The 26,108-nt window shown below is 34.7% G+C and overlaps 1 protein-coding gene across 1 annotated transcript in view; it reads right to left on the bottom strand.

The window, feature by feature from the left end:
• LOC132553860 (uncharacterized) overlaps nt 1-26,028 on the bottom strand; it is a 30,371-nt gene extending 4,343 nt beyond the window's left edge. Inside the window, exon 1 of the mRNA XM_060218141.1 lies at nt 25,912-26,028. Coding sequence (XP_060074124.1) covers nt 25,912-26,028 — 117 coding nt within the window. The remainder of the gene's footprint in view (nt 1-25,911) is intronic.
• Nucleotides 26,029-26,108: the final 80 nt, after the last annotated feature.

Here is a 26,108-nt window from a genome sequence, read left to right as displayed (position 1 = left end):
ATCGAGAAACTGCGACATATTAGTACCATAGGTTGAGAATAAACTGCGACATGTTAACACAATAGGTTGAGAATAAACTGAGACATGTTAACACAATAGGTTGAGAATAAACTGCGACCTGTTAACACAATAGGTTGATAATAAACTGCGACATGTTAACACAATAGGTTGATAATAAACTAAGACATGTTAACACAATAGGTTGATAATAAACTGCGACATGTTAACACAATAGGTTGATAATAAACTGCGACATGTTAACACAATAGGTTGATAATAAACTGCGACATGTTAACACCTTAAGTTGAGAATAAACTGTGACATGTTAACACAAAAGGTTGAGAATAAACTGCGACATGTTAACACCAAAGGTTGAGAATAAACTGCGACATGTTAACACAATAGGTTGAGAGACAATTCGTGTATATATATCCCTCGTCATACGACAAGAACGAATATCCAAATTATTTATAAAAAAACTTTTATATGCTAGGATATATCATAAAAAAACGACAGCTTACTTCATGTTTATATAAAAAGCACCATTTGTAACAACTAATAGAAGTATATCATTGTGGCCACCTACGTCACAATTAAACCTATTGAGACTATAAATTGGGCCTATCGGGCGTCTGCTCGTCCTTTGCGCCAGTCTATTCGAACATATTTTGTAAACGTCCCCCATTCTAATTAGTTTTTGTGTTGGTGCATATTGCAATCACCTGAGTCAAGTTGTCAATGTAGTCTGCGAATTGTTACTGTTTGGTAATTGGTTTCTGTAAAGTGACTGCACTAAATATCTCTAATGAAATTTAGTTTGTTTATGTCTGTTACCTGTGTTTGAAAAGAGGTTGGATAGGTGGCGTCTTTTATATCTACTCGTTTTAGATCAGACTGTTATTGTATGTATACCTGATTGGTTTTCCATTTGCTCTTTTTCATTCCCTTTTTAGAAAACCTTTGCACAATTGACTATTTTCATTACAGAGTTTAACGGCGAACATTTACTTGTTATCTAAAAAGGTATCAACTTTTCCGTGAATAATGAGTAAAAACATCAAGGATATATTTGGAGTCTTTTCAACTGAATACGGGAATCATATATTGAATATGGGAAATGAAAATTGGAGGAATCAATGTAATTTATTTATCAAAACATCGAGATAGATGATAGATGAGTATGCCTCTTTCGTGGTCACTAACCCATCTCTATTTTCAGAAGGATTTTAATCAAGACTAGATTAAACATTGCGAAGTATCAAAGAAGAAGCAGAAAACATCCAGCGTTTAGGTTCAATCCTCTTATATTTCTGTAAAAGTATCCTTTTAGAAAATTCCTTTGTTCATATTAAGACTTCTTGAATGAAGTTTATATTAGATTTTAATACGCTTGTGTTGTGTGAATGATCTCCTATAAATGCGATACAAATAAAAAATGTAACAAAGAATCTATCAATTTTAACCATTTCTTCTCTGATTTTATTATGATATCTGACGGCGGCTACTTATGATGAGGCAACTCGGGGTCGCTTATAGTGTCATCATACTGAATTGGCAAAAACTGAAAACGTTAACAAGACACCCGATGGGTTAGCCATTTTCCAAATTATAATTACAAGTACTACTTTCATAAACATTGTTATCCTGTGTGGGACTGAATGCACAATGTTCCTTTCATTATCTCTTTTTAGCTTTGTCAGTAACATTAGGTTACATCATGGGGCTTCTTCTCCACCCCGTATAGATCTTGACTTTTTTTTTCGATCACTTCGGATTTTCCTCAGTTGCCTCTTACACTTTACACAGTTTAGGCCCTTAGTGTCATTGACGAGTCCTAGAAGGACGAAACAGATGTATAATGCAGTTTGTTTAATTGTTCGGTCCTACTTTATCCAACTCTTAATTGTTAATGCTATTCATTTGTGTGTCTTTTGCACAATCTTTAGAACCTTTCGCACAAATCTCAGGATACCGTTTCAGTGCTTACCTTAGATAACCATATTGGATTAATTGCATTTGAATGCGCCTTCTTCGGATAATCACATTCTTCAATAGACATATATTATAATAAAATCGACGTTCATATTGTCTGTGACTGTGATGCCACGCTGACAAGTATAGAAATATGAATGGTCACCATGTGTGCTATATTCCAAAATGAAATAAATGCACAAAATTAAATGTTTATGAAGAACTTATGAAACAACAATTCAATTATTTGTTAAATAATAAAAAAAAATCGATCACAAATGACCACAGTGCTCCGTGGTCACGTCAGAATTGGTTTACGCTCGTAATTGATATGTTTGACGCTTTTGACGCTTTTGACGCTTGGACATATTTTCGAGGTTTGGATGTTATTGTGCTTTAGACAACATTAAAACTCTCGTTCATATTACGGAAATGGGATTTGATATACAGCAAAGGCGTTACGACCCAACATTTTAAAAGAAAGGCAAGGAACTGTTTATTCTATCAAATGTTACACTATTGCGATGTGAATGATTTCATTTTGTAACGTAAACGTAAAAACTTGTATTGACCGAATTAATAAGCAAAAGAAGTATAGATATAGCATATCTTATATTACTATTACATAGCTATTGTATCTTTCAACAGCAAACAAAATTATTTCGATTTGGTACGAAATTCGTGTATCTCAGGTGGTCTTGTAACTGGAGTCAAACATAAAGTTTTGATGAATTATTTCTCTCTGCGTCATTGTAAAATAAATCTCTCTCTTCAGGTCATTAAAATTCAGGAAAAGTGCACGATGGAAGTTCCTTTGACTAATGGGAGATTTAGATGATAGATTCACGTGTTTAATGACTTGCAATAAGATAGCTTTAGTATTAAAAGTGGAGTGTATGTTTAGGTTATTGGTTACGTTATGGTTCATTCCGAACTGTTTTGAGGCTTCATTAAACCTTCGTTTGAAAAGATAAAGAATTCATATTTGACAAAAAAAAAAAAAAAAACGTTCATGGAGATTTTTTTTTGAAATCTTGAATTTATGGAAACATATTGTCTTAAACAATAGAGACTGGTTAGACTGTTGTCGGTAAAGCAAAACCAAGACATTCCTGCAACATTGTAAATAGTTACATAGCTGCTGACATGCTTCCAACAAGGAGTAACATTTTTTAATACACCGGGGTACTTTGGTTTCCATCCGCATGAATATTCCATGTTTTATCAATCAAGAGAGATTTTCCGTTACAAAAATGCTGTTATGGTGTTTCAGAATGGTAATTTTTGACTCAGTGTTAAGGAAAACCTTGACGTGAAGACTCGTTGTACAAGTAACGAGCCGTTTGCATATTGCTTGTTTACAGTTGAAAAGAGCTCATTAAAACCAAATCTCCCTATCGCTTAACGAGTAGTACTAAATCTGAATCAGAAACGCTAGTGTAACAGCTCCACAGTGAATGTTCTACATGCCTGGTAATACGTTTAGATAATTGAGTTGTGAAGTAGCAGAGACAACGGCTTCATCAACATTATTAAACCAAATCGAGTCTCACTGGTCCCATTCAAATAGGCCTGTTTGCTAGAATGCTCTCTCACACATTTACGAACACGTTACATTGGAATTAACTCATTCTCTGGATACCGTAGTTAGCGGATTAGCGTTAACATGATTTTTAATAACTGGCAACTATATAGCTTTGTGACACCCATATCGATAACTAAAAAGGTTTATGGCACATATTGGAAGGTCTGAAGTTTGAATGCATTTGGAAGGAAAACATTAATCGTAGTAACAAGTACAAGACGTTATCATATGAGGTATTATAATGCAGATTTATTTTTCTTACAGTCCTTATACCGACATCTGGATTGGCAAGTAAAGTGGCCTTGAACATCTTATTTTACTCTATAGATCAAACAGGTGTCACCAATTAATGGTCCTATCTCATTTTGTATGTCATTGCTTTGGTAGATAACGCGCATTTTTAAGGTTGAAAATTATGGATTATGCTTGTTTGTCATAGTTTTTGGCCTGGACACAGCACCATAGCATATAACATGTCACATCAGCCTGCAAGAACTAACTATGCCTTAGTGATGTCTTATATAAGCTGAACGTTAGGGAGAGTGCACTCCGTGACGGATTTTGAGTTATCATAATAATAACCATAGCTATTGATAGAACAACGTGGAACCATTATAAGGCTCATATCATGGACCCCAAACATAACCCATATGTTATGTAAGGAAGTAGAAAATAACAAGGTTAGTAGGACTGGGCAAGGTAGAGATGCTACCTTTATGTTAGGTTGCAAGATCAAATTCATATTAGGTAACTGTTGGGTAAGAAAGTAATTATATATACAAGTGAATAGCACCTCTCAATACATATATAGAAAATCAAAAATAGCAGAATTAAATAAATTTTTTGATCCAAACTCCATTAATCGCTTCCGAACATGTATTGACGAGAGCAATCACGATTCCAACACCTGACCTGAAGGAACAATGTTAACATCCGGAACAATATATCCTGATTATGTATGTTATAGAGTATGACGTAAATCGTGTACAGTATAAAAGAGCCCAACAGCTGTCTAGGATATCACTCAAGCTGCATTTATGCTTGTAATTTGGAATGCGTTATGGCAAACCTGTCCAATTAGGTTATTTCTGTCCTATAATTGGCTCATCTTCTTTCTCCTTAATTTATCAAAAAGACGTTTTTCGTTGAAAGGGATTAGATTAATCCCAAAGTATTGACAAACTTTCAAAACTTTTATAAAAAGTCATATAAGAAATATAGTTTGATAAGATTTATCATCAGTTTGGTGCTTTCACTTTGGTTTAAGTGAGAAATTTGCCTGCAGGTGGGTTTGATAAAGTGTTATTGAGAATCTAGATGCCTGAATGAAATCCTATCTTTAACTTTAAGCTTCAGGACATAACTTATCTCCCTTTTGAATACCGAGTAATATTTTTGTAAAGCTAAAGATAAGCGTAAGAATGTGAATCTGCTGTTCATCTGCATAATTTTATTAGTTTCATTCAGTCAGGTTAATATGAGACCGCGGTGTACCAATAGGGGACACAGAGGTTTGAGAAATACAGCATAGAAAGAAAGAACTGATTTGACGAGGATGGCACAGTGGTAAGACACTCGCCTTTTAACTAGCCGTCTGGGGTGCGATCCCAAGACAGGACGTGGAAAGGAAGGGGGTCACCTGCCAAACCATGGTACCTCAGTCTCATTCCACAATAAGATATCCTGCAGTTATATCCGGGCCACAAAAGTGATATAAGTTGATATGACTTGTTTCGCTATTGTAAAAGATATGGTGGCCAGAGATTATTCTGCTCTGGAGATATGCAGTGAAATACGGGAGTAGTTTCCCCTTCTCTTGCACAAATCGACATCTGCAAAAGTATAGTTCGCCCTTGTGAAGAAGATTTGGGATTCTATTTCCTGGCGGTATTTTTCACCTTTTTAAGATTGATAATCACTAATACCTATTTGCCAGTATAATGTGATCAGAAACGTGAAGTGTTGTAGAAATATCCCGTGTATATATTCTCACAGGATCCTCTACGGTAGCTCCCAGTTCCCAGCAAACATCCGGTACAGTGTTACTACTCACGTTTGGTATAGAAGTCTGTTCAGTTCGGTGATCAAGAGACAAGAGAGAGCTGTCAGGTGGTTTAGCACCAAACTGCCACAGGAGCTCCACGATATATCTCGGTGTCAACGTCGACTTGCGTCAGTGGTGATAACCGTCAGTGTCCTTGACTTCAGTGACTTCAGTAGGATACTACCCCACCCCCTCCTTTTTTATGCCTTTATTATTTTGGAAGTGGAAATTGCCGTTAGTTTGTATTCCAGGATTTTGACAGTGAAATGTGTTATCGTTATTATCTGAATATATCTTTTCTCTATTTCCTGAAGAGTTATGTATGGATCCTCCTCAGAATTCATTTTCCCTTAAGTCTCTAGTAGGACAATCTAAATTTTGGGACTACGAAATGGTTAAGAGACGGACATTTGGGATTTTGAAAGTATTCCTTTGTCTTGATAATTATTTAGAGATTTTTGATCAAAGCGTCCTCAAATCTTTTGTCCCTAACTCTACTGAGTACTCGCATATTTCATATTCATATAGTTCGTCTTTAAAGGATCTTCGTGCATTCATTGATATGACACTTACCAGACCGTAATTATGCATAAATTATACTGTGACGGATTGAGAAAAGGAAAAATAATGAAACACATTCTACTTTACTAACAAAGATTGTATCATACGAGATTCCATTATAATTTCTTGCTGGTAGCAATACCTCGAATAAGATCGGCTTAACATACATCTGATTGTATCATTTCACCATTGTCTCATGTTTCTTTTATCAGTGTTTAGTTCGTGCCGTGACAAAGGGCCAAATTTAAATCGTTTAACAACACTGTTAACAAAGCGTTATTCACCATCGTTTTCATGTTCACGTGCTTTGATTAGACTTCATTTGCCTCACGTCCCTGAACACAACGAACAAAAAATCCCTAGTCATGAATGACAATCTTCTCTAATCTAAATTCATTTCATATTTTGATAATTCCGAGCGACAGCATGGAATTATTAAAATATTAATTATAGTCTTCATTGAAACTTTGTGTTCATCATCATTAACATGGGACTAGCTTAGGTCACCAAGACAGTGGAAAGATATTTCATTTCATAACTTAATTTTATGGAGTTTTACTCGTGTAAAGATAACTCCCTTGAGATTCTCATCTCATTTTCGAATTCTTTCTTTTCCATTTCTTAGTTTAAATTTTGACGCAAACTAAGCTGCCCTAATGATGACGATTGATACATTGAATAGAAAATTGATAAACGACCCTTTGAACAAGCATACACAATGCTTAGAGTAATCTCATAGCAGTAACGGTCTTCGTTGACTATTCCGTTTTAGGATTTACATTGATTTATTTTATAATCTCTATCTACTTTTTCCGGATTCATGGCATGTACATTCCTTCCATATGATAGAAAGTTACAAGAAATCATATATGATCAATTTGATTATTAAATTAGCCGTCACTTCTGAAGATTGTACAAATGACACACAAGTGAAAATCACCTTCGAATAGAAATTTAGAGTTAGATACAATGACTTAAACTGCGTCATACAGTTGTTTCGTCCTAAGGTCCCAAATTTTAAACCTTGAAAGTGACCGAGGAAAAACCCAAAGGGACCCGAAAGGCATTTCGAAATCTATCAAAATCTAGAAGATGGCGAGGTGCACTAGATCGATAAATCTGCATATTTCGTTAATTATATATATATACACATATATACCTAAGGTTGTTAATGTTGTCTTCACAGTCATTTCTTTATCTAAACTAGTTTTGTTGTTTTCAATTGAGTTACATGTTCATCTTGTCAAAGTTAATGAAGACTGATATTAACCATTTTCTGTTTCTTCACCAGAATATGGACTACTGAAGAGAAGTCCTATTTTACTTGGCATATTCATTTCAGTTCATAATGTTCTACTTTCATCACATTTTCTTCCTCAAATTATTCCCTTTTTCAATGCTGCAGAGATTAATCCTAGGTTTCTGTCCGATTTCATCGTATTGCTCTTTAAACAATAATTTTTCATGTATTAATTTTTTCACGTTTTTCATCGTTAGTTTTTCTACCTATCAACACAATTTGTCATAACTAACAGATTAGCTATATTAATGATTTTGTCCATTCTGGCAACATATGTTTTGTTTTTACTTCTTTAATACAACACTTTAAAACTGTTTTCAACATACATGGGATCCGTTACTTTGTTAAACTACCATTAGTTAAATATATTAACATTGAGGTCAATTGGATCATGGATGGCCAATTATGTCACCAGGATTAATTTACCTAAACTCTAATTAGAGAAAATAACATTGCTTGCTTTCATGGAGAGCTTGTCACCTTAAAAAAAAAACAAGAAAAGTACTAGACTTCCATTTTTGCTTCTTTTAAGTGTTGGATTTTGTGTTATCCAAGGGTCTTCAAGATTGTATTTAATTCCTATTCTTAATCCCTGGTGTCGTGTTTCGTTGAGTAGTTTGAATAATCAAGCCGATAATATAATGTTCATATCTCCGTAGATAGTAATAAATCCTTGTTCTGCACCTGTTATCTTGCTTTTTGGAGTTTTATAAGATTTTGGATCATCATGATTAGAGCCATAAATATCTACAATGTTAATGTGTTTCATTGCTTCTGTCTAATCTTATTATTATGTAATTTCCCTCTTGGTCGTCGGTGAGATGATTTACTTTACAACTAAGGGTTGTACAACAATCTAATATAATACAATATAATACAGTTTATCAAAATCCAGATAGGAAGGTACACTAACCCCATGATTACAGAATTTTCGTACGTGATTTTCATATCCACGGATGTAGAAATTTTGAAGGACAAGTGTGGGAACTGGAACATGCAGCAACCTCTTGGACTAAATGTCCACCAGCAGTGTCTACCACCTGCACTCTTAATGATTTACAGAAAACATCAACACCTTTCATGTAACTCTGGAATTAGATACAGCAGAACCAACTAATGAAATAAACTGCATCATGCAATTGTTTCGACCTTGTAGTACAAAAATGATGAAATCTATAGGATGATTGAGAGAAACATAATTTGATCGAAAGAAATGTTCAAGTCTTGATAGGGAGTTACAATAGTCCCCTAGGTCCATTAATTTCGAAGTTTTCGTATATTGGATAATTTTATAAGAACTCTAAGTACATCTGTATGTTCTGAACCTTGCCACTATTCAAATGCATGAACACGTTGAATGCAGGGCACGATAATTATCAGGGATTAGTAATTTTATGTATTGATAGTGCAATCACGCTGAAATGTCATACCCTCATGGATATTGTATCATGGTGCCCCACATGACAACAGGGTCTATACCAATTTTGAATATTTTGGTTGTCCCACTTTGGGGAGAGAACCCGTAGCATTTCTATCTTGGGCGTTTTCTTGTTTGTTTGGTTTTTTGTCCTTGATAATGCATGTATTGGGTATCTGTGTCTTCTCAGAGGTGCGATATACCCGTGTCAGCCTCACTGTGGACACTCCTCTGGAATTTCTTGTACGTTGACTTAATTTTCACCGTTCACATCCCATTGTATTTTTAATATCTTTTACTTGACTGTCTTCAAGACAGTGAATTGAGTTTTCTATCCTAATAAATCATTGATTTAAAATGTATCTGAACGATATCTTCTCTTTATGCACAATAACTTTATATTACCTGCCTTCATATTTCATAACAGAATTTGAAACAGAATACTCCTCACGTTATGATGTTTGTTGTGAGTTAATATGAATATTTCTCTATAATATATGGTTTATTTTCAGTTGCAGAATTTTTATAACATTCAAAAGTTTTATACCGTTGAAAAATAAAATACTTTTGACTAACGAAGGCCTAGTTACCTTGTTATACTATTTCCTTAACAGTTATCCTGGACATAAGACTTCTATTTGAAATCATGAAGAATGTGTCATTATACGGCAGTGTGGTGATAGTGACGTATGGTCAGACAAAGGTGCTGAGAAGAAACCTGAAGGTGCGAACAACCAAAGCATGTTGAAGTATTGAGTTTTAATCTAACCTCAAATTATTCATCACAGTGATTTGTACGTTAGGTTTTATATGAAATGGGCCTTGTGAGTGCAAATACAACGCCGTGCGATTTGCGTCCAGCTGTGAGAATTTCACTCTTGGCAGGATGTTAACCATCTAATAGGAGGTTTATGGAAGTATCTACCGGGTTCCCAGGAGATACTTGATTAACGTAATAAGTTAACTTTGATTGTTGAGGAGATAACCTACATTCTTTGTTATCAAGAAGTGTATAATTAGTCAGGTACGACATGGATTGCGCTAAATTTCCTAACATTTAACAATAATTCTACAGGTTGAGAATTATTTTCTATGGAAAACTAACTAGATTTGAAAATAAAAAAGTGTCAATGACGGATTTCTATTGTAAGCATTGCAAAACAATTATATAAAATTTAGGTTAGAAATGTACCACTCTTTTCCGACCCCCCCCCCCCTTTCCCTTCAATTCTGGAAAAATAGAAATATGATATGAGTATTCCAAGAGTTGACATAGCCTTGAATAGTAGAAGGGAGCTCCAGCAATTCATGAAAATAACAATTTCCCAGGAACGAACCCGAAGGATAAAAATCCGAGTTTGGTGATATTTTAGAAGTGCGAGGGAGTGATATTCCAATCCACTAATGCCGAAGCGAGTTGGTGATGAAATTTCAGTAGCCATTGTATTATCATCATTCATTTGTTTCAAATTGATTCGGACATTAATCAGTTTTCTTGTACAATCCAATTTATCTGAATACCAAAACGAAATCGTATTTTTTATGGAGAAACTGCAAAATCTGTCAGCAGATGTTCCTTTGGATTGTGCAGGGTTTTATAAAAACAGCAAGGGACTAGCGATCAAAGCTATAAATTAAAGAATATATATGAAGAAATATATATTAAGGTTTTTATTGTCATAATTCTTTAAAGAAGGCAAATAAAATATCCCAAAATGTTGGCCCTGCATATTAGTATCGGTATGTTGATCACGTTGAAAAGCAAGCGAGTGATCCTCGAACTTGCGAAGGGAGTTGATCACTCAGAGATTACTCTATATATGGAAGGCTTGATAAGATACTATGACATAACAAAGAGGAATATAACAATAAAATAACACTATGAAACAAAAGAAATGTATACTTTTACTTAGGTCGGGAAGAAATGTGATCAAAATAACGTAAACTTCGTTACCATACAATTCTTCAAAGTATTACAGAACACTGTTAAGGTAAGACACTAATGTAGTGCGAATTTGTCCGATAGCTAACTGTTATCACAAGACTGCAATGAACAAACCATTTGGGATTAGGAGGTGATAACGATGTCAGTTTAATCAGCTAGGGAGACTAGAGCGGTTTCTGGTGGCACATTAGCGTGAATCAAGGCATTATCATTACGCCGACTTTGTGCATAATTTATTGTATTGCGGATGCAGATTTCTATTCTCCGACACCGTGATTCCATTTAATGAAATAAACATGTCGTACCTGACGAATTATACACTTCTTGATAGCAAAGAATGGTGGTTATCTCCACAACAAATAGGATTTATCTATTACAAGAAAGTTTTAGTTACAACTAATGTACATTTTGTAACTTGAGAATAGTACCGACGATGTGAAAATGCTGTTGAATATTTCGTTGCAACGCAATGATTTTGAAAGTATTACATTTCATACAATTTGATTTGTTGATTTCACATAACGTTTTATTCATGAGCTTTCTATTATTTTTAAGGACGACCTCCTAATGTATTAACGGGAGTGAGTTTTCGGATGGTTCGTTCGTGTAAGCCTCCCTGTCATAAAGTGTGGGATTGACACCGATTATAGTTTTATCCCACTGGACTGCTGCCAAATTACTTATTAGGGAAATCCACCCGGTTACATTATACCAGCAACCAGAAAAACAATCGTAAATCCACCACAACGCTTTGAACGTTAGGCAGATTGTATTAACTAGCACTTTGAAAGACTCTAGTATGTCTCGGCCAGAGGACAATAAAAGCCTTCCTCACAGGGGTGAACACTCATCTTAAGACCTTTAGTGATTAAAAGATAACTTTAAACACAGTTTTAACAATGACAATTTCTTCGAGGAGGTAGTCTGGTGGCGCAGTGGTAACAATCACATTTTATCAACACAGGCATTTCCCTGATCGGACTTGAAATGGTTTTCGGTCCCATGCCAGACGACTTGGTGATCTTACCTTATTTTCCTTTTTGTTCATATAATACTTCTTAAACGCACCCGTCATTGGAAACATTGATAAATTTCTTTCTCAGTGGTTGTAAAAGAAATAAAACTGAATTTGTGTTAAATAACGTTATAAGGATTTTACAGAGAATATACCATATATGTTATGAAAACGCAATTATCTACTCAATCAACGGAGATGGAAGATGTTCACCTAACGTGTAAGAAAAGAGAAGTAGATATACAAGAAACAAGTAATCACTAGGCTGTTGGAAACGATTGGTATTTAAAACGACAAATTAACCTTCACAAACTGTGAAAAAACAATGTAATTTGTATAGACAACACCGAAATTTGCAAACAATTTCTGTCTATATAGGGTGATAATGATGGTATATTGGGTGAGCTTGGTTGATTCACCTACACAGGAATTAGGATAATTGGTGCTAATTCCGATAGGTCTAGTGATATTGATTTCCCGATTACATGTCAAATATGTGTCATATCATCGTCACTTTGAATGCTTTCAGTACACATTTTCATTCACTAACGTAATAATCACGTCTAAAGCCGGCCAAACACATCAATGACAACGTCAATTTACTAGGTGTCAACGAGGGTTGCCCGCCGCATTAATGCTGTACTAAAGTGAAAATGTAATACACGTAAGAGCCTAATAGTTCTCGTTAACTACAAAAAAAGACAGCTCTAAACCAAGAGCTCTCTAGCACCTTGCTTCTCTTGTCACTAGCTTTTATATATATCATAGATAAATGCAAATGTATAGAACACACAGGGCATGGATTCAAAACGGAGAAAGAGTTGCATGTGGAAGGTTTGAATAATGCAATTTCTGCTGAAAAGCTTAAAAGTTTTGCTTTTCGTTTTAAAACATTTCATTTAAAAAAAATCTTTCTACTGTTTATTTTCGAACCAATTATTAATTTGACATTAAATGAGAGGACAGTTAGATTAGCAGAAATGTAACTTTGATTCTATATACGCGCAACACAATGTTGGTCACGGATATCAAGCACAATCGCTTGGCGGGAGGTGTAATGGTACCATGCTCGCCTTTCACCTCGCCGCGTGAGGATCGATTTCCCGAAAGGACGTGAAAAGGTATGGGATTACCTCCTCGACTGCTTGTGCTTTCCCCATGTACTCCGGTTCCCTCCAACAGCAAGACCTCTTCACTCGCCTCCAACAGGGTCAACGAGAGTGATTAATATTACGAAGCTGTCATAAGGTCATCTGCAATTGTTTTTACATCAATCTCCCCTATTTCTAGCTTATGCTTACCTGGTGTGTCTATCCACGGATGATATGATCGTGTGAAATGACCAATCTTACTTTTCTGTCATTAAGTATAATAATTTCAAACTGGAATTATTTCAATTTTGTAAAATTCATTACATTACATTTGTCATACTGGGTTCATCTCACTTCTCCGTCATTAAGTGCAATCATGTTAAATACCTTGTAAGCTTCCGCACTGAATCTAGACTAATTGCTTTGGTCACATAATGAACAACAACAGGAGAGAACATCTAATCTGCCACATCCATTCACAATATTGTAACATTATTAATGGCGTTAAACAGCTGAAATCTCTTTGATTCGTGTTTGTTTTGTGACCGTAGAAAGAGAACTTTAATGAATTATACCTGATGCCATATTGCATGGTCATAAGAGACGACTAAATATGGAATCCTATTAATTTCTCTTTTCTAAAAAGGCCTTTTTTCTTCATAATGTCTTCGATGGCACTCCCTCACTTTTGGCCTTCAGTTGAGTGTTCGCACCAAGCGAATGGCTTGAAATTTATCTAATTATGGGACTGCTGCACCTCCCCGTCTAGATTTTGACTTTTCTTTGATCACTTTGGATTTTCCTTGGTCGCCTTCTAGGCTTCAAAATTTAGGCCTTAGCATCACTGACGAGTCATAGAAAGACAAAACATCTTTCGTCTAAATTTATTTTGACTTTTTCCGAATATTTAAGATTTTTCTCAGACGCCTCTTAGGCTTCAACATTAAGGCTATAGCATTACTAAGGAGTCCTAAAAGGACGAAACAGCTGTATGATGCAGTTTAATTCATTGTTTGGCTCTACTGTATCTCACTCTAAATTATCAAAAGGTGTTATTCACTTGTGTCTTTTATGCAATCTTTATGTTCCGTTCCCTGTCTGAGACTTACAAGTCTTCTACAAGTCCCCGCTTAACATATATTATTTTAGTATAGTAACGACTGGTTCGCCCGATGTTATAATGAAACCAAGTTTGTTGTTCTGCTCTGATGGGGGGCTTTGGCAATATACTTCAATTTAACAGTACGTATTACACGGATGCTAACATGAACATTTCACACCCTACTAAAACACCTACGTTCAACATATGCAGTCGTCTCGTATACACTGAGACACCGTCTTAAAGTTACTATAGCTGTTGATGGCAATAAAATGGCAATAACAAACTCCTATCCCAACGAAGATTATGTGATTCCGTTACTTTTTCTGAACAACTAGAAACCAAGGCGGAAGTGATCTACACATCGCTGACGTGCTTCAAAGAAAGACGGCCAATCAGACGCGACGTTTGCTTGAAATTTTGTCCAAATGTATTTTATTAACACATTTCCCTTAGCGTAAGTATGATATATTTCCCATGGAGAATAATACCAGATGTTCCTTTCTCTTTGTCGACGACAGCCGCCAAGTAAATCTCGGTCAACCCATTTAAGTAATTTCATGTTCAGAAAATGACAACAAAGTATACTACAACGCAATCAACAAAGATCACTATGGCAACCGTAAAACTTCCCCGTTAGTTTTATCAACGTTTATCTCTCGAAACCAAATAGATATTACCTGATTCTATCTAGAGTTGTCCAAGGAAATGACACACGTACATAGATATATCAGTGCTTTTAATCCTTGCTCCATCGGGTTAATGCAACATCTGTTCAAAGTCACCTCAATATTTACGAAGACGGCTGCCAATAATTCAATGAAAAATGTCGGGCTTATCAAATAATTAATCAGCTTCGCTTTATCGTAATTTAACTCGTTCTTATACATTAATATCTGTTTTTGGTGAACGATTTCAGGAAGAAAATACTTAGTATTTTCCTGTGTTCTACAAATTACCAACTTCATATTGAATGTTGCTATCTACATGTGTGTCTTTTGAACAACCCGTAGAAGCATTTATAGAAGGCAAAAAGAAAAAAAATGATTGTTCACAATTCATCTGTAAAAGTTTCACAAAAAACAAGACTCTTTTGTAAATGCAGTGAAGTTGGGCTTTTTTATTCTAAATCCACTGCATTAACGTCATTTTAAATTCTTAATCTAATCTATGGGTCTTGCATATTCATTTTTGTGATTGAAAACGGCAACATCTTTTTTTCAGTAAAAAAAGATCATTTGATGATATCTGTCAAATGGCTATTAATGTAACAAATCACCCTTTTATGTACTCGCCTCCTTGTTAACAGACTGGGCCTTCAATTCTCCTGAATGACGTTTTCAGCTTCGGTTGTAAGTACATTCTTATAATCAGCATCATATTGAGAATCTTGTAGCCGATCACCATTAGCGTTAATTCCATTCAGCAACCGAGTTTTTGCACTACCCATGGGATTTGCGTTTCCTCAATAAACTCTAACGAAAGATTATCTCGTCAGGGACGAAGATTCTTGATGACTCTTGGACAAATTTGCAGACTTGTTTCCCTCCCTTTTCATCGTTAAAATACAGCCCGCCTAAGAGTTTACATCAATATTGCTGATCATACTATGTTGAAACATTAGCGGGTTTTTTACGTTGTTTATTAGTATTTGTACTATAACTTATGTCATAGCGATGTACCAAAGACGTTTTCAACAAATGTGTCTTTAATCCTGCTCTGTTTACCAGCACAGCAGACATTCATCGTCTGTCGTTCTATGTTCATGCAGAAATCCTCCTATCGCACACACCTAATGTCCAAAGTATGCTCAGCTTGATTAAAAATAATTCGGATATTTTACAAATAGAATTTTTACTTATATATCATTCGTTTCAGGGTGTATGTTTACATCTTTTTGTACTTTATCGCTGTCATTTAAATCGAAAATAATATTTCTTTTAAATATTCACTACATTTCAAACATGCATGTTGCAGCCGGTTGTTTCATCATGCTGTTTATTTGGACTTATTTGTATCGATATATATATATATAAAGCAGGTTTCCAATAGATTTTATATCATAAAACGTTCATACAACACTCTCGTAACTATCAACCAGTAACATTTTAATTGAATTTTTGGCAGTGCGACTTTTGAAAAAGGCTAAAAAACATATAAATAAGTTAATAAGTGAACAATTTAGGCAAAAAAATGCTGTTTATCAGAGATAAAAAAGACACACACGACACTAGCACCTTTAATACAAATTTAGAGTCAGATACAGAAGAACCAAACAATCAACAAAAACTGCATCATAGAGCTGTTTCGTACTTCTAGGACTCGTGAGTAATTTTATTGCCTAAATTTTGAAGCCTAGAAGGCAACTGAGAAAAAATCTAAAGTGATCGGAAGAAGTTAAAATAAATTAAGACGAAAGATTTCAAGTCTTGTATGGCCCGAATACAGAGACTTTTTACATGCATTGTATATCATAGGTAGGGGCTAAGAGTTGTATCTCATCACCTCCCCATTGCATGATCGTAAGAGGTGATTAAACTTGAGATCTTTATATTTATTTTTAAGTAAGTCTCTGCTTCACCTCTGCTTTATAGTTGAGCGTTTGTCCATTTAAGGAAATCTATAAAATGATAGTTACTATTCCTTTCTTAACGTTCAGTATTATAGTGATATAAACAACTGATTTTCCAGTAATATGACCGGGTAGGGTATCGATCCCAGGACCTCCGGCGAAATACATCATTGTGGTAGGATTGTAAAGTCGGCTTTAGTTCTATAATAGGGAGTCTTGCATTAACATTAAGCAGCCCCCAACAAACACACGCACTCACCTAGGATAGGTCGTCTTTAAATGGCCCTAGCTGTTGATAAGACGTTAAACAACATCGACCAAACCCGAAAACACTGTGCAACGCAGAATAGACAAACGATGACAAAACCTGAAAATTTATTAATATTTCAGTTACTTTCTGGGTTTTTTTTCTGCGACAGGAAAACGGACTCGTAAGGCAGCTATTCCACCAATTAGACAATCCATTTTTACTGCGACAAGAAAACGGACTCGTAAAGCAGCTATTCCACCAATTAGACAATCCATTTTTTCTGCGACAGGAAAACGGACTCGTAAGGCACCTGTTCCACCAATTAGGCAATCCATATTTTCTGCGACAATAAAACGGACTCGTAAGGTAGCTGTTCCACCAATTAGACAATCCATTTTTTCTGCGACAGGAAAACTGGCTCGTAAGGCAGCTGTTACGCCAATTATACAATAAAATTTTCGTTATAGAGACATTTGAATTTTCTTTTCTGTCTTAATTAGATGTTACTATTCAGTAAGTATTGAAATTTAAAGAGAAGTATATCACTCTTTAAAGAAGTCTATTTAAGCGCCCACATCATTACAAGGCGTTATACTCGGGTGTGGTCTACAGTTAAAACAACATTCAAAGCCTAAAATCAACTTTTTACAACTGAAAAAAATTGGTAAATGAATGTGAATTTATTACTATGCTATATTACAACTTTACCTAATATGTATTTAAATAGTGATATTTTCTTGTCATATTGAATTTTGTTTAAGGCGTTACCTATACTTTGTTGAAATAATTTCCTTGAATGCGAAATCAGCCCATAGATCAGTAGCGATACTGTGTCTCATAATATCGTTTACTTTGGACTCCACAATACTGAATGTTGTGGTGTAGTTTAGCCAGCCACGACTACACGTGTTCAATACGCTCCAGTCATCCCTGTTCTGGTTTCATCTTTAATTAAGATACTAGAACACGATACCGGTAAAAGGATACAAAATGGAAACATTGTCAAAACAGTGTTGTTCCAAAACAGAAATTATAATTGAAAGTGGCTAAATCTGTGTGTAACCTAGAAAAAGATGATGTACTCGTTAAAGGAAAAATAGGGAAAAAATTGACAACAATTTAAACGCTTGTCACTTTCAATAACGACCATCACGTTACGTGTCAGTATGGGCGTAATGACGATCTGGAGGTGAACCCCGCTTATATCCGATACATGACAATAACCCACCGACATCTCATGTAAAATATGATTGTGATGTGAATTAAAACTGAAATTCTGTCTCCCTGTTTGTGTGTGTGTGGTGTGTGTTTGTGTGTGTGTTTGTGTGTGTGATCATGAATGAGTAATATTTTCAAGACATTTTATTTCTTTTTCGTCTCTAATAAAACAAATATAACAATGATGGCAACACAGAACTATGAAACGAGAGTAAAATATAAAAAGACAAATTTCCACAGCGATCCATGAACAAAGAGAATGAGCCAAAGTTTCCGAAAGGATAAGCGTCCTACGCTTCATCGACGACACCCAGCATTTCAATCTAAGCTGGTCCAAGTAAATTATATTGCGAGATATGTAGGAACGAAACCGTCAGCCATACACATATCTCACGAGGACTAGAATATTTCCCATAGAGATCACAGTCATAAACCTGCATCTGTCGAAAAAGGCGTTCGAGTTCTTCCGAAAGGTTTGACCCTTTCATCATTATCATGTTCTTATAAACGTTCTAAAACGTCGACATTTAATTTTATTTTATATTATTAAAGCGATCAAGAAATACTGTTTATCAATAAATCGAAATATTTGCAGCGTATTTATAAGCTTATATCTTCCTGTAGTAATGCATACCAATACTGGCTTAACTACTGTACAACTATCACGTTCATCTAAATGTAACACTCAGTTGTTTGACCAGGCTGGTAATGACACGATGGCAAAACTTTAACAAAAGAACGACAAATTGGTATATTTTAATGAAGTCGAAGACTGGCACTTACCAGATTCGGGTATTAACAATATTGTCGATTATAACTTCTTATGAAAGCGTTTCATGTTATGACCTGGTATTTAGGCATGGTTTACAAGGTGTCTACACTGTCTATGTAAGAGTTCCATGTTATGACCAGGTATTTAGGCATGGTTTACAAGGTGTCTACACTGTCTATGTAAGAGTTCCATGTTATGACCAGGTATTTAGGCATGGTTTACAAGGTGTTTACACTGTTTATATAAGAGTTCAGGATTTAGTAGTTTCACTTTCGATCAATAATAAGCATGTAATGGTAACTACAGGACACTTCCCAGGGATTCCTTAGATGTCTATTCGCACTCAGCTGATGATATAAGTAACTAGAATTATCTTATGACATCCCAAGTTATCTTTTTCATTAATCTATTCGGATAGTACCAAGGACATGACCTGTGTAAAATCGGTCCTATCCCAGCGGAAATCACAAGGTGTGATAATCTCCCCAATCTTTACTATCCTCCCCATTATGTAGTGATCGAGGATTCAGGTATTTCATTTACATTCCTAAAATAGTTATAATGTCATTAAGATCAAATTATAGGGGAGGGACATTACAATATCAGATCATTTTCTCTCGGTTTTTATCACTTTTAGTTAAGATCTTCCATATCATACGTATCTCCAAGGCCATGAAACTAATTTCAGATTCATAGAAACGTTTAATCCTTTTTCAACTATCTGGGTTTTTTTTTTTTTTTTTTTTTTAATTTTTGTTGATGTAGTGTCAGGTTTGAATGGTTTAACTAATCTCCAGTTAAATCTTCATATTATCGGTACCTTTGTCTTTATTGTCTGTACCAACAAAACTCATTTCACATCACGATTGCCTTTCAATATAACTATCATTAAGTGTCTCTGTGATCAAATGTAATGATAAAGAATTATGGGGTAGAGATAGGATACGTGAAATTTCATTCATGCATGTATTTTTTTCGTAAAGGATGGACTGTAAAACCGATGTATGTCCCTCTATAAGTTGTGTTATAGTATATTTACAGCTTTCCTTCGTTAATTGCCCAATAAAAGTTTACAACGAGAACTCCAATCGATACATAATCGTTTTTGATCCATATAAATTAATTGTGTCTTTATGTCTATGGCAACTATATCGCTCCGTAAGAATATACATAGATGAGAGATATGATAAGTTACTTGAAAACAATAGAACCAAAATGCCTATTTCAGAAACAATGACTCTGTATGATGTAAATTATATCAAGATAAATGGTATGACCAACTTAACATGTTTATCGTTCAATTTTAATTGAATTGTACTGTAACGTGAACAGTGATGTATGATCCTCTTTCTTGTCTAACAAGAGAACTAATTTTAGATCAGTCGATACGCATCGTATCATCAAATTGATCAAAATCTGGTCATATATTGTAGTTTCCGGCATAATTCACGCTGGCTATCCATAAATCTACATCATTTTTCCTTTACACAACAGTTTCTAAATGATGAGGGTTCCTATTAAATTGTTATGTTTTGTACATACTGCCCTAGACGCCAACAAACGAAAATAATGTTTTTGAAAATATGATACTGTAAACGTGGAAATTTAGGCTTGGGGGAATTTTGTGACGCATTACATACTTATTAAATTGAATATGCGAATGTATATTGATCACGAAAATACCCCTCCTGTAAAGTTTACCCCTTGAAAGCGCAACCCCAGCGCCCCCCCTCCCCCCTCCCTCAACCCCGATCTCTACCCCCAGACTCAAACGACTATCACAATATTACGTTATGTTGAATGGCATATGTTACGTTTTAATTTCACATCCACATTATTATTAAAAATGTGTTCACTTAATTTGATACAAAACCATATGCTAACACAGTCTTTATATGAACTTTGCTATTTAGAAGACTAAAACATCATGACATGGTTTCTTTGTGGTCTGACGATAAAAGAAACATGAACACAGAGCAGTCTCTTTCTACAGATGTCTGTTTCTTTGATGTCTCCAGTCACGTGGCATGTGGTTACCGTCAACAATTGTGACGTACATCATGATATCTTCTGTCACATTACGTGTCATCTAACAATTTGTTTATCGTTACCACTTGTTATAAAGCAGTTAAAAACAGCAGACATGTGAAATACCATACACAAATACGCAAATACACCATTGTAAAACATTATTTTCTACGCGCACCTAGGTGGAAAATGTTGAGTTACATCAACGTGACTTCAAACGATTAGACAAGCACTCTCTGTCCATACCTTAATAACCAACGTTAAATATCCATCTTTATCATTATACCAATCAGGTCAGCTTACGGCATTCAATGATTTCCCCATGAAAATGTCAGTAGACTATAAAAATATAAAAATAAAGCACATAAACTCTCGACAAAAACATTGATCACGGAGGCAATTTTATTTCATGTTTATTATCCGGTCTATGATATGGTAATAAACTTGACTGTCTGTACATAAATAGATAAAAAAAATCCGGAAGATCACATTGCACGGATCGGAATATACACATGTACTTGACATTATCTTGACAAATGAAAATTGCGTTTATTAAATTATTTGGTTGCTGCATCCTCTTGTACTGATTCCGACATTTCTATCGAAAAAGTTTCATTTTTACTCAGATGCCTCCCAGGTTTAAACAATTAGGACTTCCCCATCATTGATGGATCGATCCTAGAAGGCAAATAAGCTGTTTGGTGCAGTTTGAATCAGTATTTGACTTTACTGTACCTAATTCTAAATTTGTATTGACTTTATATATCATACTTTCGCTGTATATGGCACTGCTGTATAAGAGTATAAGTTCGAATATGCCCTTAATGAACGTAAATAGTCATTCTCCAATACAACAATGGTTATCTTCTGAAATATCGTAATCTGTTGGGGGAATGTGACGGGGAATGGACTTTAATCTTTTAGCTTTAGCTATCCCCTACATGAAATACCACATTTGTTGTCGCCAAATTTAGTCACAAGCGGCAACTTCACAAACCCCGTTTTTAAGCCCTAAATTTGGAATTGGAAATGGAATTAAGAAAAAGTAGTCGTAATTGTCCAGTGTTTTAGAAATTTCTGTGGCGTTTAGCACGTAGAGCTTATATGACATAGGACAGCTGATGTTCTTGACAAAACATCAGAAAAATAAAACTGCTTTCTTGTAACATTGTACATCTCACGGAACTTTTCAAAATGACACTACCATAATAATGGATAAGAAATGGATGACTTGAAAAATATCGAGATAAAGAGTGTCTATTTAAATCATCATTTCAACAATTCCTTACCTTTTGAGAACTTTCTTATTGAAATACAATTTGAGACTAAAAGACACTTAAGTTTAGAGTGTGAAACGTAACACGAGACTGAAGCGTCTTTATTGCGACTATATAGTCTTCTGAATCCCACTATCATCTTTTGTCTGCACCCATTACCGCCTTTCAACGTCTTGCTCGCCATTAAATACGTAATTGTTTTAAACGAATTTCCTTTGTGGTAATTATATATTATTGAACCAATATCTTTGAGTATTACTTTAAAAATTAATATATGCTTTAATTGAACATGTTCTCAGAAAAAAATGTTATTTTCACGTGTCTGGTACTGCGATAGTGAATTGTGGACCTCGTTTACACAATATTGCTTTTATTATCACTGTAGGGAACCACAAATCATTGTATTTCACTGCCGTTTCACAGACATGCAAGAAGGCCATGGTAGTTATAGAATGATTAAACACCAATAGGATTTGAAAATGTTCTTTTGATGCGGTAATGTATTAAAAAAATTGTCCGAAAGTAATGACAAGGACACTCCAGGGATTCATTAGCCTTCCGAATTCAGACGAAAACAAAGAAAAAAAAACTTGACAGCTGAAATGGATACTTTAAAATGGTCTTGCTACTATTTTAATCTCATTGTCTACTCATTATCCTTTCATTGTTTCGTTAAATCATATCAGATGCCTCAGTCCTTCGTGTTCGCGACCTGCGGTCGATTTAATGGTGTCCTGAGAACTATTTAACTACCATGAATTGTTCGTGGTGTCCTATCAGTTACTAAGTGTATGGTATATTGGTGAAATGGTTGGTAATGATTGATGTGGTTCTCAAAACAAAAAAGGCAGTACCGATATGTCTGCAGAATCTGATTTCAAACACAAATTCGACGAAACTGTGGCAAATTTAAAGCAAAAGAAATATTTACATGGAGACTCATAAAGAAAACACAAAGAGAATACAACCAGATGTTTCGGAAGGGACAGCGTCTTCTGCTTCATCGATGACAAACACCATGTGAATGTAACGTTATCAACTAAGAGCAGAATAAACAAGAACTGTACCACCAAAAATTTTCACGAACGTCAAACACGTAAAGCTTTCCACAAGAAATAAAATATTATGATGTAATCGTCAGCATTCTGCATTTCATTTGGTGAAGAATATTCTAATATTGAAGGATTGAGCATGTATAATAAATATGGAAAAATGTCATTTTAGATTGTCATTGTACATTTGTATTGATTGTATGCATACTTATATGATCAGCAAGGACTAACAGTATTTATAAAACGTTGTTGTGCTATTCACAGAATTGTATGATAGAGGAAAGAAAGGCCAGGTGTTCCTCCGACGCATCATTCTACTTTGTTGAATGGATAATTATGTCAAGTCAAAGGACTTTCTATAGAATGTTAGCCTTAAGCCGCCAGAGTTTCCAATTAATGACAGATTGAAGTTAGTAAGTACCTTCCGCAAAGTATCATGTTAGACTTGTACATACGTAGAGAACGTTTCCGCTGCAACAAGTATTAATGGCAACAGTCCATGTATGTCCCCACGCAAGGGTTTAACTATATTGAGTTAAGAAACGCATAATGATTTTTAGATCCGGCTTTTGCATTATTAAAAGGAAATATTCCAACGATTTTTTTTCTTCCTAATATCTCCTTTGACTTTTCTCATTTTTGACCTCAGGGGTGATCATTCATCCCTTTGGCATACCAAAGTCATTAAAATGGTTCTTTATGCTCTGAAGTTGTCGCTACATATCCAATATGATTCATAAGAAAATCCTGCCGGGTCGTCAATAAATTATGAAACGTTAAATGGCAGAGACGTCAAGGATGAGCTTTAGAGTAATATAGCTAGTCCGGAAATAGATATTCACATCACTCTTGTGATTTAAGCAGTCTCTGTGATCCTAACAGAATTATTTGAAAGATGCAACGTAACTTTGTTACTACTTAACCTACGCTTAATTATGTCATCACTTTAAATGATATAACGTGATTGACGTCAAAGAATCACTTTACAAAATGTTACCTATCGATTATATTTCTATTTCAGTAAAAAAAATATTTTTTCATTAATTGACACTCCCTCGCTATCAGCTGATACTCTCCAGCAAGTAAGGTTTTCAAAGGACAGATTGTCACATAAATAATATTTTAACTCTGATGTTTCTCATATCATTGATAGGCTCGTTTGTTGGAGGCATGTTATTATTTCACGCTGTAGTTGATGGCGCGCTCTCTATCAATATTCCCCGGTCATAAACAATGTTTTACGTGTATTTCAATAAATTACATATACTGCCATCAAAAACATATATTGTCAATGTGTAAACTGCATTTAAACAAAATACAAATTTTCAACCTTCATGATTTTTCTTGTCGTCCTATTTTATCTTAAGATGTTTACTGTTGGTTTGCTGAAAGGAATTTCAAACACTGAATACACATTGCCAAAATAGAATTTCTGTATGCACACACGCTTTAAAACATTTTTGTGTTAAACATTTGACAACCATGTTACACGTTTTTTCATTGACATTGACTTCAAAGGTATTTCAAGGATGATTTTATTCTTGATAATACACTCCGTCCTTGTTCTGTATTCGTTATCTAACAAAACTTGAAAACTTGTTTCTATACGCGAAATATTAATTTCACACTTCCTTGAAAGAAACCTAACTTTGACAAAGTCAAACATTCTTTATGTCCGTTATGTCGCGTTCCTTTTCAACAACTTAATATATGGCAAGCTGCTAGGATGTTTCATCGATGTACGTCTAACCATCTAAAACATGAAACGATAATGATTTTGCTTTCATCAATAAATTTATATTTTCCTTAATTATTGCCATTTAGTTTTATCGGAATATGACAACACTCCGCTAGTGTTTTTAGGAAATTTTCGGTCAGCAGTAGCGTAATTGGATGATCTTACAACTGGATCAAGGTATATGATAAACACAAGTGACAATAACAAACAAATAGTCTTATCTAATATTTCATATAAAAATACCGCGCGCATGACACAGCATTGTGATAAAAACAAAAGGCGAAATTAGGGACATTTATCATTCGAATGAATATTATAGAAATATGTTATTTCAATTAAAGAATAACGAACTTTATGTAATATAAAAAGATGAAGCCAAACAGAATTCCATAAATCTAGATTATATTCTTGATTAATCAAACTCATATATGATATAATTGTGGCATGGTTCGGAATATTCACATGTACTTGACGTTCTTCTGAAGTTGAATTTAAATTGCATTTTATAAATGTGGATTTTTTCTTCTTTAAAATTCGTGTAAAACTTTATTATATTTGTAACACTCTTGGAGTTTTTAATATCTGTATTTTATTTATAAATCTGTAGTAATTCTAACTCTGTGCTCCAATCACATTTAAACAATGTAAGTCTTAATTACTCTCGTTCATACTATGCCAAAAACATATATACCAACCTTTAAGTATGTTTCAACTTTTTTGTTTCTTCATAAATATTGCGTTTAGATTTATTTACACAAAAATACATTTTGTTCTTAGTTTAAATGACAACGGAAATTTTCAGGACTCGAGTTTCCACAAAATTAGATGTGTGCAATGTTTTTTTTTTAAATATCAGATGATTTTCAAATAGATATCGGAAGAATCATATGAAAGAGTTCGGTTTCAAGCTATGAAAATCTCGAAGTAGTGTAAAATAAAGCAAGAGATGCTATCAGGTACAGATATATTTACTTACCTGGAGTGCTGAAGACAGGTTATCATCGGCGGACTGTGCTGTGGCTGTTAGGAGCAATGTGCATACAAATACCGTTGCAAACATGAAACAAAATCTGTAAACGTCTGTACCTAACATAACTGTCGAGTGTAATATGCTCCTCGGCCAAGTTAAGGAAAATATGGATGATGTTCAAAAGGCCTTTGCCTTAAAACTAT

The sequence above is a fragment of the Ylistrum balloti genome, unplaced genomic scaffold (assembly GCF_031769215.1).
Source record: "Ylistrum balloti isolate Yb309-2 unplaced genomic scaffold, AGI_CSIRO_Ybal_v1 Utg370360, whole genome shotgun sequence".
Classification (NCBI taxonomy): domain Eukaryota; kingdom Metazoa; phylum Mollusca; class Bivalvia; order Pectinida; family Pectinidae; genus Ylistrum; species Ylistrum balloti.
Note: the sequence above shows the minus strand (reverse complement) of the source record. Positions and strands in the feature narration are given on the sequence as shown.